This window comes from Bos grunniens, chromosome 27 (assembly GCF_055505025.1).
Source record: "Bos grunniens cultivar Pamir isolate PY7600 chromosome 27, Bosgru_T2T1.0, whole genome shotgun sequence".
Taxonomy (NCBI): domain Eukaryota; kingdom Metazoa; phylum Chordata; class Mammalia; order Artiodactyla; family Bovidae; genus Bos; species Bos grunniens.
The window spans coordinates 19,018,228-19,031,991 of record NC_141191.1 but is presented as its reverse complement, the minus strand read 5'-3'; the positions used below and the strand labels follow the sequence as shown (position 1 = coordinate 19,031,991).

The following is a 13,764-nucleotide window of genomic DNA, read 5'->3' as shown; positions in this document are numbered from 1 at the left end:
CCAGAGTCTGCCTACTTTCTGCTTTGTGCTCTCACCTATACCTCTGACTTTACGGGGGGCTGTCCCCCACTACCTCTCTGAAAAAAGAGTTAGCTTACAGCTCCAGTTAATAATTCCTGGTTGTGACAGTGTTTAACCTACAAACTCCCTTGGAAGTCCTCTAGCCTGCCTGAATAGGTTTTTCCGGCCACATGTGATTGCTCAGAGCCTCCAAACTGTGAGAGGCATGAGATGTTCTAAACTGTATAAATACAGATTCCTTTGAGCAGTCAAAAGATTGATTAGAAATTGTATTGGTGAAGGGATTTTCACTTGTTGGGCCAATATTTGCTGCTAAGTCTCCATATCCCTTACCTGCTGTGTCCCTGGCAGTGTATTGATTAATATAATTGGTGTAAGTAGTAGCTTTAATGTTTGTAACCTGGGACCCTTGAGTTAATTCTTTTTCTTGTTATAGCCCACCACACCTTTGCTCTGTAGGAATGCAACTTTATCTAATGCTTTTTGGAGGCTGGCGCCTGACTTTAGAATAATCACCTTTAGAGAAAAAGGCCTCCGGGCCAGAAGATGATGCAAATCACCTAAACTTTTGCATATGATAAGTTTGCAGGAAGAAAGCCTGACTTACTGCATGACTCTACCCCTTCCCCCATTATCCTCTATGCATAACTTAAGGTATAAAAACTACTTTGGAAAATAAAGTGCGGGCCTTGTTCACCGAAACTTGGTCTCACCATGTCGTTCTTTCTCTTACCTTCTGGCTGAATTATTCAGCCTCTTTTCTCCACTGAATTTCCTCACTGAGCTATCCTCATTCTATTACTCTTTATATCCTTAATTAACATTTAATTAAGCAGTTGTTTCCTGATCCTCGCCGACGCCGTCCTCACTTCGAATTCCCTGGATCCGCCGGGGCTGGACCCCGGCAGGAGTTGTTAACTGTACCCTCATGGGAAGTAATATTATCAACTAGAGTAGAATGCCTGTGTGCAAAAATTTTTCCCCTTGAAGCTTAAGTTGTTTAGTTGCTCACTCGCATTCACCTCTCACGTGACCCCATGGACAGTAGGTGCCAGGCTCCTCTGTCCATGGGATTTCCTAGGCAAGAATACTGGAGTGGCTTACCATATCCTTCTCCATTAAGCTGAGGGGTTGTACCTAATTCCAAAGTTACTTAGGTCAGCATCTTTCTTCCTCCACCCCCACGTTACCACTCCAGTGAAGAAATTTCATGTATTTATAATACAGTAGGATTCTCTTCTCATATTCTGCATTTATTTCTGGGGTCTCCAGTTTCCTATTTTCTAAAAATGTGCATACATTAACGTTTATTCTTCATGCTATAAAATTTTTATCAATTTTAACAAATGTATGATGTTATCCATCTATCATTACCATGTTATCCATCTGTCTACCACAATATCGTAGAAAATAGTTTCACTGTCCTAAAAATCCATGGTGCTTTGCTAATTCACCTCTCTTCTTCCCTCCTGGCAACCGTTGATCTTTTTACTATCACTGTAGTTTTGCCTTTTACAAATGTCACATAATTGAAATTATACAGTCTATAGCCTTTCAGACTGGCTTCTTCTACTTAGCAATATGCATTTAACTTTCCTCTATGGCTTTTTCTGTCTTGATAACTCATTTCCTTTTATCACTGACTGTTATTCTGTTGCATGGATAACACACTTGGTTTGTCCATTCACCTAGAGAAGGATTTTTTGTTTGCTTCCAGTTTGGGGCACTTATGAATAAAGCAGTTATAGTTATTCATACTTAGGTTTTCATGTGGATGTAAGTTTTCAGATAAAGTCGATAGATACCTAGGGGCACAATTAGTGGATGGTGTTGAAGGATTATGTTTAGCTTTATAAGAACTTGCCAAATTGTCTTCTATACATATTTGTTCATTTGAACCCCGAATGAATGAGTGTTCCTGTAGCTGTGTAATCCTCATGGCCATTTGGTAATGTGACTTGTTTTTAGACTGTAGCCATCCTAATAGATGTGTGATGGTGTCATATTGTTGTTTTAAATTTTGACTTCCTAATGACAAGATATTGAGCATCTTTCTGTATGTTTATTTGCCATCTTTTTGAAGACTCTTCAGACATTTTGTCTATTTTCAAAATTGTTTTTTTCTTATTGTTGAGTTGTAAGAGTTCTTTGCAGAGTTTGGATACATGTCCTTTATCTGATATATGTTTGGCGTGCATTTACTCCTGATCTCTGGCTTGTCTTTTCACTCTCCTGACAGTGTCTTTTGCAGAGCAGAAGTTGTAACTTTTAGTAAGATTCAGCTTAACAATTTTTTTTCCCAGTTGATTATGCTATCAGTGTCATATCTGAAATCACCTTGCTAAGGTCAAGGTAACATAAGTTTAAAACAAAAATGAACTGATTTTCTAGAGTAATTTTAGGTTCACAGCAAGATATAGAGATGTCCCATGCATTCCCTGCCCCCACACCCGCATAGACTCCCCCATTATCAGTACCCCCACCGGAGTGGGACATTTGTTACAACTGATAAACCTACACTGACACATCCTTATCACCCGAAGCTCAGAGTTCACATTAGGATTCACTCTTAGTGTTGTACATTTTCTGGAGGTGGACAAATGTGTAGTGACGTGTCTTCCCCGTTATAGTATCACACACAGCCGTTTTACTGCCCTAAAAATCCTCTGTGTGCTACCTATTCATCTCTCCATCCCCTTTAAGCCCTGGCAACCGCAGATCTTTTTACTGTCTCCATAGTTTTGCTTTTGTAGGATGTTATACAGTTAGAATCATACAATATATAACCTTTCAGATGGGCTTTTTAAATTTTTTGATTGCATGATAATTGCTTTACAATGGTGTGTTGGTTTCTGCTGTATATCAAGATGAATCAGCTGTATGTTTACATGTACCTCATCCCTCTCGAGCCTTTCACCCTTCTAGGTCGTCGTAGAGCCTTGAGCTAAGCTCCCGGTGTTGCCTGGCAGACCCCCACTGGCTGTCTGTGACGCTTGTGGTAGTGTATACATGTCAGTGCTGCTCTCCCAGTTTGTCCCACCGTCTGCTTCCCCTGCTGTGTCTGCAAGTCCTTTCTCTACAGCTGCGTCCCTATTCCCGCCCTGCAAATAGGCTCATCAGCACCATTTTTTTACATTCCATATATATGCAATATATGCATTGATATACGACATTTGCTTTTCTCTTTCTGCCTTACTTCACTCAGTATGACACTCTGGGTTCATCTACCTCACTACAACTGACTCAGTTGACTTTTTCACTTAGGAATATGCATTTAAGATTACTCATATCTTTTCCTGGCTCAATAGCTCATTCCCTTTTAGCACTGAGTAATATTCTATAGTTTGACTATACTGCAATTCATGTATCTATTTGCCTACAAGTGGCAAGCCACTTCAGTAATCGTGCTTGGGGAATCAGAAGAGCCTGGTGGCCCGCAGTGAATGGGGACTCAGAAAGTACACATGTATACCTGTGGCGGATTCATTTTGATATTTGGCAAAACTAATACAATTATGTAAAGTTTAAAAATAAAATTTAAAAAAAAATAAATAAATAATACAAAGACCAAAAAAAAAAAAAAAAGAAAGTTGAACACCACTGAGCACGTGCGTGCACACGCACACTTTAACGACTGAAGGCCTTCTTGGCTGTTCCCGAGTTCTGACAATTATGATTAAAGCTGCTGTAAACATCTGGCCACAGGTTTTAGTGTAGACCTAAGTTTTCAGTTCTTTTGGGTAAATCCCAAGGAGCGTGATCCGTGGCTGTTATGCTAAGAATATGCTTAGCTTTCTACGAAACCACCAGACTGTCTTCCAAAGCGGTTGTACCATTTGTATTCCCGCCAATGTAAGTGAGTTCCTGTTGCCCCGCATCCCTGCCAACCTTTGGTCCGCCTTCTGAATTTTGACCATTCTCACTTTCTCATATGTGTATAGTGAAGTCTCTTTGCTGTTTCAGTTTGCATTTCCCTGTTGACATACAATGTGGAGCCTCTTTTTATATACATATTTGCTGTCTGTATATTTTGGTGACGTGTCTGCTAAGATCTTTGACCTCGTTTTTAATCCAGTGTTTTTGTTTTCTTATTGTTAAATTTTGAGAATTCTTTGTATATTTTGTATATGTCTTTGGCAAATACTTTCTCTTGGTATTTATTTTTCTCCTTGTTTCTTTTTTATGCTCTTCAGTTATGTAGATTGCTCTTTTACATTTTCTTCTAGAAGTTTTATAGCATTTTGGTTTACATTTGAGTTGAATGTCCATTTTGAGTTACCTTTTGTGAAAAGTGTAAGATGAGTGTCTAGATTTGTTTTTTGCACATTGTTTCTCAATTATTCCAGCACCATTTGTTGAAAGAATATTTTTCGTCTATTGAATTGCTTTTGTTCTTTTATCAGTCATCAATTTATTGTATTTGCATACAAGTTAAACAATATTGAATTGTTCAATATTGTTCAGTATTAATTGAACAATAATTTCATCCCAGAAACTCCTCTGGAGTTAAGTGTACAATTTAACAAATTTTATCAATTTATAGGCTTATGCAACAGTTACTATAATCAGTTTTAGAACTTTTCTTTCATTTTAAAAGGCTGTCCTGTGCCCATTTTCAGTTAATACTCACCCTTACTCCAGCCCTAGAGAACCACTAACCTAATCTGCCTTCTGTCTCTCTGTTTGCCATTTCTTGCTGCTGTTGGCTAAGTCGCTTCAGTCGTGTCCGACTCTTAGAGACCCCATGGACTGCGGCCTACCAGGCTCCTCCGTCCATGGGATTTTCCAGGCAAGAGTAGAGTAGAATAGCTGGTTCATATGGTATAGATGATGTTGTTACCTCTTGCTTTTCGATCATTGTCATTCTAATAGATGTGAAGTAGTTTCTCATTCTGGCTCTAATTTGAACTTCCTGATTGACTAATGACATTGTAGGGAAGCATCTTTTTATATGTTTATCAGTCATTCACATGCTTTATTTAGTGAATGTCTTGTAATTGTTTACTCAATTTTAACTAAGTTATTTATGTTCTTCTTATAGATTTATAAGAGCCTTTTATATATCCTGGAAACTAGTCATTTATCAGATACGTGTGATTTGCAGACTTTATTCCTGTATGTAGCTTGTCTTCGTTTCCTGAAGGTGAATTTTGAAAGCATAAATATTCTGTTTTACCCAAATCTGTGTCTCCTGAATTTAAATTCTTTTTTTTAATGTTTTATTTATTTTTCATTGGTGGATAATTGCTTTACCATATTGTATTGGTTTCTGCCAGACGTCGACATGAATCAGTCATAGGTATACATGTGTCCCCTCCCTCTTGAGTCTCCCTCACACCTCCCACCCCATCCCATCCCTCTAAGTTGTCACAGAACATCGGATTTGAGCTTCTGGTGTCATACAGCAAAGTCCCACTGGCTATCTCTTTTGTATATGGTAACATATATTTTCAATGCTACTCTCTCAACTAAATTGCAGTTCTTAAGATCCCAAATAAAATTATTTGTTCTTTGCAGCCTTAATTAAGTTTGACCAAGATCAGTTTATCTTTTTTTTTGTCCTTTTATGGATTCTGCTTTTAGAGTTACATGTAAGAACTCTTGGCCAAACCCAAGTTCATAAGAAATTTCTTATGTGTTTTCTTCTAGAAATGTTATAATCTTAGCTTTTACATTTAGGCCTGTGCTCCGTTTTCAGTTAGTGTTTGAGTATTGTGTGAGTAAAGTGTCTAAATTCCTCTTTTCATCTGGTGTTATCCAGTTGTTCTAAAGCTTTTCATTGCAAAGATCATATTTTTGTTAACTGTCTAACATTTTCCTCTCTGAATTGGTGCCTTTGTCAAAGATAATTGATCTTATATGTAAGAGTTTATTTCTGGGCTTTCAAGACTATTTTATTAATCTTTATTTCTATACTTCTTTCAGTACTACATGTTCTTGATTAGAAGTGCTTTACAAAAGTGTTGAATTCAATAAGTATAAGTTCTCTAACCATATTTTTATGGCAGAAAGTGAAGAGGAACTAAAAAGCCTTTTGATGAAAGTGAAAGAGGAGAGTGAAAAAGTTGGCTTAAAGCTCAACATTCAGAAAACGAAGATCATGGCATCCGGTCCCACCACTTCATGGGAAATAGATGGGGAAACAGTGGAAACAGTGTCAGACTTTATTTTTTGGGGCTCCAAAATCGTTGCAGATGGTGACTGCAGCCATGAAATTAAAAGACACTTACTCCTTGGAAGGAAAGTTATGACCAGCCTAGATAGCATATTCAAAAGCAGAGACATTACTTTGCCAACAAAGGTCCGTTTAGTCAAGGCTATGGTTTTTCCTGTGGTCATGTATGGATGTGAGAGTTGGACTGTGAAGAAGGCTGAGCACCGAAGAATTGATGCTTTTGAGCTGTGGTGTTGGAGAAGACTCTTGAGAGTCCCCTGGACTGCAAGGAGATCCAATCAGTCCATTCTAAAGAAGATAAGTCCTGGGTGTTCATTGGTAGGACTGATGCTAAAGCTGAAACTCCAATACTTTGGCCACCTCATGCAAAGAGTTGACTCATTGGAAAAGACCATGATGCTGGGAGGGATTGGGGGCAGGAGCAGAAGAGGACGACAGAGGATGAGATGGCTAAATGGCATCACCAACTCGATGGACGTGAGTTTGAGTGAGCTCCAGGAGTTGGTGATGGACAAGGAGGCCTGACGTGCTGTGGTTTGTGGGGTCACAAAGAGTCGGACATGACTGAGCAACTGAACTGAACTGAACCATGTTTTTATATTTCAAAATTATGTTGACCTGTGGCCTCACCAAGTTAACCTTCTTCAGAGCTCTGTATCTCAGTGGCCATACCATTCTTGCATTTCTCAGACTGAAACCTTAGAGTCATCTTTGTTTTCTCTTTTTCTCTAACACTTCATGATTAGGGCCAAGATTGTAAAGAAAGAATGCTTTACATTAAATAGCAACTAAAATAGTGCTTGCAAAAGAGGGTATGGTATAAGGGTGGTGGCGTTACAGATGTACAGTGAATAGATTTTAAGTATATTTTGAATGTTAGAACCACTATAATTTTGTAGTGGACTGAATATTTAAAAATTTAAAGTTGAACATATTGACTTCCTGTTCTAACACCACTCAGCAGCTCCCCACCCAGAGTTGAAACCAAAATCTGTATGTTGTCTGTAGTGCACTGCGTAACTGGGGTTTTTACTTCATCTCTGGTCATGTTCTACTACACTACCAGTCTGTCTTCCCTTTGTTTTGGCCACTTGGACCCTCTCAAGCACACCCTTCTCCCAGCTCCAGCTCTTCAATTGCCTTGATGTATGCCTGGCCAGGGGACATATTTGTTGATGAATAAATTTATCAGATTGTTTATTAAACATAACCATAAGCAATATTAATTTATTTTTATACCATGTGGTATTTGAAGCCATAAACTAGGGGAAGTCAAGGGAAGAAGAGTAAAAGGTAAAGAAAGACATAATAACAGTAGTAATGTATAAGAAGAAGTATTAATGTCTAATAAGTATTAATATCTAGCACAGAAATTGTGTGAGGAATAAACACTATAACTCAAAAGCTAAAACTTTTATTGTCAGCAATGCCTTTCTGCCCCTTGGCAGGCACTGAGTGCTCTACTATTCAGTCCCTGACAGTCACGATATATTGCTGAACCATTTAGAGAAGGTTAAAAAATATTGATCGCATCATGAAAGCAAGAAAGCAGCTTAAAGTGATTCAGGAAAAAAATAAATTTTATGAGTTGGTCTAATTTTCCAACGATTTTACTACTTAAAAAAGTGGCTTTGCTTATTTGGAGTATTAGGTTGGTTCTTTTCTGATCATAGCAAAGAATTGAAAGGTCAGACCAGGATAGCCCAAGCAGGCAAGATCTGTTCAGCTGTACGCTCTGGAAACGTGTGAGCAGACCAACTCGTGCAGGAGTGGTCCTGCCCCCTTTTTGACTTCCTGCTTAAATCATCTGTTCCCTCCTCTGGACAGTCCTGGGGCCTGGTGGTTTGTACTCTATGCAAATAAGGCATGAGCCGAGACCTCTCAGGGAAGGGGGTATGCCAGACTCATTTTCCTGCCAGGAGTCTTCACTCAGGTCCTTGGTTTAGCCGCTACTTCTTCTGACTAACATTTTGGGTGCCCCTTTTCCCTACTCTAACTGCCTAACGAGAGTATTCAGTTCAGTGAAATAATCCTTTCGTAGTGCTGTAGCAAGGGGCCTTGCCCCAGGCACCCTTAAGATGTGTTATAGGAGAGCTTTTCATTTATGTGACATAAAGACATTCAAGTTAAATAATAACTTTTAAAATAGCATAAATATTTTTGCTTTTGAAATATGTATCGTGTTATTTTACTCTTATTTTATGAAAACTTTTTTGAAAATGGTTTATGCTGATTATAAAAATGTAGAAAGCATGGGAGGAAAAATCACCCACAGTCCCACTAGCAAAAAACAAACACCATTAAAATGTATATGTTTCATTACAAGTTTTTTACATAATTATATTCTTCTAAAACTCTTCAGATTACTTAATGTCTTATTATTAGTTTAAAATTATTATTCTTTGTATATCTAAAACCTTGCAACATTTAAATAATTTTTAAAAGAATAAATCATTTCAATATCCTATGGGATATGGTTAATGCCTTTGTTTATCTATGTACAACATCCTTATTTTTCTAACATTGTCTGTAATACATTTTATTTTAAATACTTTAACAAAAAATTCTCTGTTAAAAAATAAGCCTAATAGAACATAACATTGGAGTTGTATTATAAAATATTTATAATAAAAAACTTAAGCATGAAACATAAGTAGCTACTTATTCACAGGAGTCACTAATCTATGGAAACATTACTTAATTTCAATGTAAAATGCATTAATGCTACATAGGTAAGTTAGGATCCCAAATGAAGTACACAGATATTGTTTTAGAATGTAATTTAATTGCTATGTTTTTGTCAAAACTGCAGAAAGGATTTAATAGTTCATGACAAAAGTGAAATTGTACATTGCCATTCAAATTATATATTTTATTTCCTTTCTGAAGGGCATTGCACTTAAATTGACATAATTTACTTACATATGGAAAAATGCAAGCTTTTCCGTACCAGAAATCTTAAACTTTACATTTTATCACTCTCTCTCCCTTTAATAATAAACTCGTATCTTTGACCAACTTCAAATGCTTAAATGATAATAGTGATCAAAACTGTAGGAAATAATTGATCTCTTAAATAATTTGACATTTAAAAGGCATCTTCAAGTCTTCCAGTCTCATTATCTTCTTTTAGAAATCCTTTCAAGAGATTCCTGATAGTCATCCCACCTTGGCTGGAACATTCCTAGTGTCTGGGAGCTCTCCAGTCTTTCACTCCATGATTACTTATTCAGTCTTTCACTCCATGATTACTTATTCAGTCTTTCACTCCATGATTACTTATTCAGTCTTTCACTCCATGATTACTTATTCAGTCTTCCATTATTCATGTGTTTAAACATTCATTTGTTTAAACTTATTGAATATCTGCTCTTTACCTGCCAGTATGCTTGACATTGAATACACAAGATGAATAAACCTGGAGAAACATGAGTGGAACTACGATGTTTGCTTTAAGCTTATATATCTCTTCTTCCCACTTCTCTCTTTTCCTGATTATAAAAATGGTGGCTGTGAAGAATAATTCTATTGTTTTTGGTTAAACGTCTGTTTACAAAAATAAGATAAAAAGAATTAAATGTGAAACAAATCTGTTTGCCAAGAGATAATCCTACAAATATTAGTATTTTCATTTTGCTTCCCTTTCAGTTCAGTTACTCAGTCGTGTCTGACTCTTTGCAACCCCATGGACTGCAGAATGCCAGGCCTCCCTGTCCATCACCAACTCCCGGAGTTTACTCAAACTCATGTCCATTGAGTCGGTGATTTCATCCAACCATCTCATCCTCTGTCGTCCCCTTCTCCTCCCGCCTTCAATCTTCCCCAGCATCTGGGTCTTTTCAATGAGTCAGTTCTTTGCATCAGGTGGCCAAAGTATTGGAGTTTCAGCTTCAGCATCAGTCCTTCCAGTGAATATTCAGGACTGATTTCCTTTAGGATGGACTGGCTACTTCCCTTTACTTCTTTTCTAAAAATTGTACAAACAAACCCAAGTGCACACACTTTGTATTTCTAAGCTAAAAATATCTTTAATTTCTTTATGTGACACAGTTCCGAGTTACCATATTTAAAACTGCCTTTTGTCTAAAATTGTCTCTAATGTATTTTTAAGTATGGTAGCCAGAACTAAAAAGGTAACCATTATCTTTTAAATAGGGTAGCCAGAACTAAACATAGATTTCTGAACACCGAAACATAGATTTTCCTGAACACTAGTAGCCGAGTTTAAACTGCAGTTGTTTTGGGAGAGGGAGAAGATGAAGTCATGCACACGACTGGTTCATGTCAAGCTTGTTTTAGATGTGTAAGTACAGTGTCATATTCATAGTACTGATGGAGTATTGAATAGCCAGAATTTTTATTATTTCTTTATTGTTACTGGTAGGCAAGATCTTTCTTTATCTACATTTCCTCTCATACTTTTAATCTTGTCACTTTAGCCTGTTAAACATTTGGAATTAAGGTTTTGTGATTAGATGTACAGTTACCCATGCTTCCTTGAGTTAAATGATTTCTAAATTTGATTCTCTTTATATCTTTAATGATTTTAAAAAGCAATGGAGTCAAGACTTGGGCAAAACCTTCAAAACAGATAATAAACCATTAATAAATAATTAATCCTTCAACTTGATCATGAACTTTATCTTGGTAATGAAACAGTTATCAGTCCTTTTGGTCTCCCAAGCCACAAGAAGATCTCATTATCCACATTTTTCAGTCTTCATATGAAAAAATCTTCAAATCTCTTGCTAACAACCTGAATGCATGTAATCGTTTCAGCATTTGTTTCATTGCTTAGTCCAATTACCCTGCTTTACAAAGAAAAAAAAAAACCTCTTATTTGATGAAATTTCTTATGCAACCTTTGCTAAATTATTATGATCATTGTTACTGTTAACTTTTATTTGTCAGGTATTGATGGACCACATACATCTTTGATAATCTGTTCTAGAATTTCACCAGAGATATATCTATATTTTATTTTCTTTTTTACTTCTTACTTAAAATTGACCTAATTTTCTCTGGAATGATTTCTATAAGAAAGCACATACTTAGTTTTCTGTTTTTTCCCCCCTTTTTTTGGACTGAAAGATAGGATTAAATCATCTAATCCAATCTCATTTTTAAAATGAATAAATTGAGGCATTGGGAAATACATTTATGTCAGTGTAAATCTAATCATGCATTTTATTTAGTGAGGTCCTTTACCATTCGCCAAGGACAGTCCTAATGTACTCAAAGAAGTTAACTTCCAAGTTGAAGTTACCCTCGGAATTTCCAGATATGACTTTCCATCATTATGAAGTTGAGCAAATTTCATAACTGCAGTCAGGGGACTTTATGATTGGCCTGACTCCATCTATTCCACATAACTTACATTAATAAAAATTATCATTGGATAAGAAAGGGATAAATTGGATACAATCATTACATTAAGTATAATATACCAAACTGTTGACCTTATATCTATAATTGAAGGACAGACCAAGAGAAGACTGAGATTTCTATGGTATGAACTGAAGGGCAAACCTAAAATAATTGATGTTTCCCTGATACAAACTTGCTGTATAAAATTTAACATTTTATCTAGAAATGATTTGAATTTTGCAGAGCTTGTTTTTAGAGGTTTCAAATCAGCATTCACTGTATCATATTTATAACAATCAAAGTTAAAAACCTGGGGCAATTCATGTTTCTGTTTCTCAAATAAATTGTATTTCTGTCAGCTGCACAGAGATAGGATATTAATGTGAGTAATTTTAAAAAATGAAAATGCGAATAAAGCAAAAAAAAAAAAAAAACAGCCCTCAGAGTGTGAATTTTCTTCTTGCTCTTTGAATCTGGAAGTACGCTGGCCTTTGCAAAACCAAGGTGTGTGAGTTAGGCCACGTCTACTGAAGAAGAGGACTGAGGCTTCTCTTTCATTTTGAATCAATTCAGCAGGGGTTCCTGATTGCTTGAAAGCTATGCAAGCTTTCACTTTATGTTAGTTTTAGAAATCTGTTTGGAAAATTGTAATGCGTGTAGAGCTGAGAGTGGTATTCATCCTTGTTCTCAGAAAACTAGACTAAGTGCCTTGAGAGTAAGAGACTAGCACATCATTTCAGGGTTAATCATTATATTCATATCTACAGTAACAGCAATTATTTGAGAGTTTGTGTGTGCTAGGTCTCATTGATTTTTGTTGAATTTTAAAATTTCACAATAAATAAATGAATGCATTTCATTGTAAAGGATTAAGTCAATACACATAAAATACAATTCAACCTTGATAAAATTATTTTCCTGCAGGCCCCACCCCCTCCTTTGCCTGGTCCCCAATTGACCATTGTCTTTATGTGGTTTACATATATACATATACAAGTAAAGCATATATATTTTTCTACAAATATGCTTTGTATAGTACACATGTGTATATATGAATTATATATTATACTGTTTTGTAGACTTTAAAAAGTACATGGAATCAATTATTATGTATTTTTCTTCAATTTGTTTTTCAATTTAACAGTATGGCTTTGAAAATTCTTTGGCAGTATATGTAGATAGAGCTTATTATTTTAAACAGTTGCATTAAACCATGAATGATTGTTTACCTAGCTATACTGATGGACATTTAGGGGTTTTCTCATATCCCTAATTATAAACAATGTATTTTTGCAGGACTAGAGTATTTATCCAGGGCAGATTCTAGGAAATGAAATTGTTAGATGATAGTATATATATTCTATATTTTATAATGTTCTAGATTTATTCTTCAAAGTGGGCATAAATTGATACTCGCCAACATTGCATTTGAGGAGCTGTTTCTCTATAACCTCACTGGCACTATAATCATTCTGTGGATTATTTTTTTTAATCTGATGGATACAAATTGTTATCTTGTTGGAGTTTGAATTTGCATTTCTTAGAGTATTACCATTGAGGATTTTTTTTTAAATGTTTATTGGTCATTTATATTTCTTCTATGAATTATCTGTCCCTACATTTTATTCAGACTGCAAGGAGATCTAGCCAGTCCATCCTAAAGGAAATCAGTCCTGGGTGTTCATTGGAATAACTGATGTTGAAGTTGAAAGTCCAATATTTTGGCCACCTGATACGAAGAGCTAACTCATTTGAAAAGACCCTGATGTTGGGAAATACTGAAGGCAGGAGGAGAAGGGACGACAGAAGATGAGATGGTAAGATGGCATCACCGACTCAATGGACATGGGTTTGGGTGGACTCCAGGAGTTGGTGATGGACAGGGAGGCCTGGCGTGCTGCAGTTCATGGGGTCACAAAGAGTCGGAAGACTGAATTGAACTGAACATTTTATTCACTTGTAAATTACATTCTTTGTACTTAAAAAAATTAATTAAAAAATTCTTTACATATTTAAATATTCTGAATATTTTTTATTGTATACAATAATAATGGCACTTGTGGCTAATGAGCCCACACACCATTCTAAGCACTTTATGTGGATTAACTAATTTACTTCTTTCTGCACAGCAAACCTGGTGGATTGTCTCCATTTTACAAATGAGGGAGCTGAGACCAGAAAGCTGAGAAACCCTGCCCAAG

The 13,764-nt window shown here is 36.2% G+C and overlaps 1 protein-coding gene across 48 annotated transcripts in view; it reads left to right on the top strand.

The window, feature by feature from the left end:
- The window catches only part of LOC147343605 (uncharacterized), a 352,125-nt gene that overhangs the window by 284,196 nt on the left and 54,165 nt on the right, over positions 1 to 13,764 (top strand). For 28 of the 48 annotated variants that reach the window (XR_015156169.1, XR_015156167.1, XR_015156170.1 and 25 more), the window contains one exon: positions 13,194 to 13,580. The exons of 15 other annotated variants lie outside the window; for them this stretch is intronic. Coding sequence is in view for 16 of the 33 variants with exons in the window: in XM_086380167.1 (XP_086236293.1) it covers position 13,194 (1 nt within the window). In the remaining 17 variants the exon portion in view is untranslated. Of the gene's footprint in view, positions 1 to 13,193; positions 13,581 to 13,764 lie in introns of those variants that run through there. 5 more of the 48 variants (XR_015156168.1, XR_015156171.1, XR_015156179.1 and 2 more) reach the window with 1 other exon arrangement.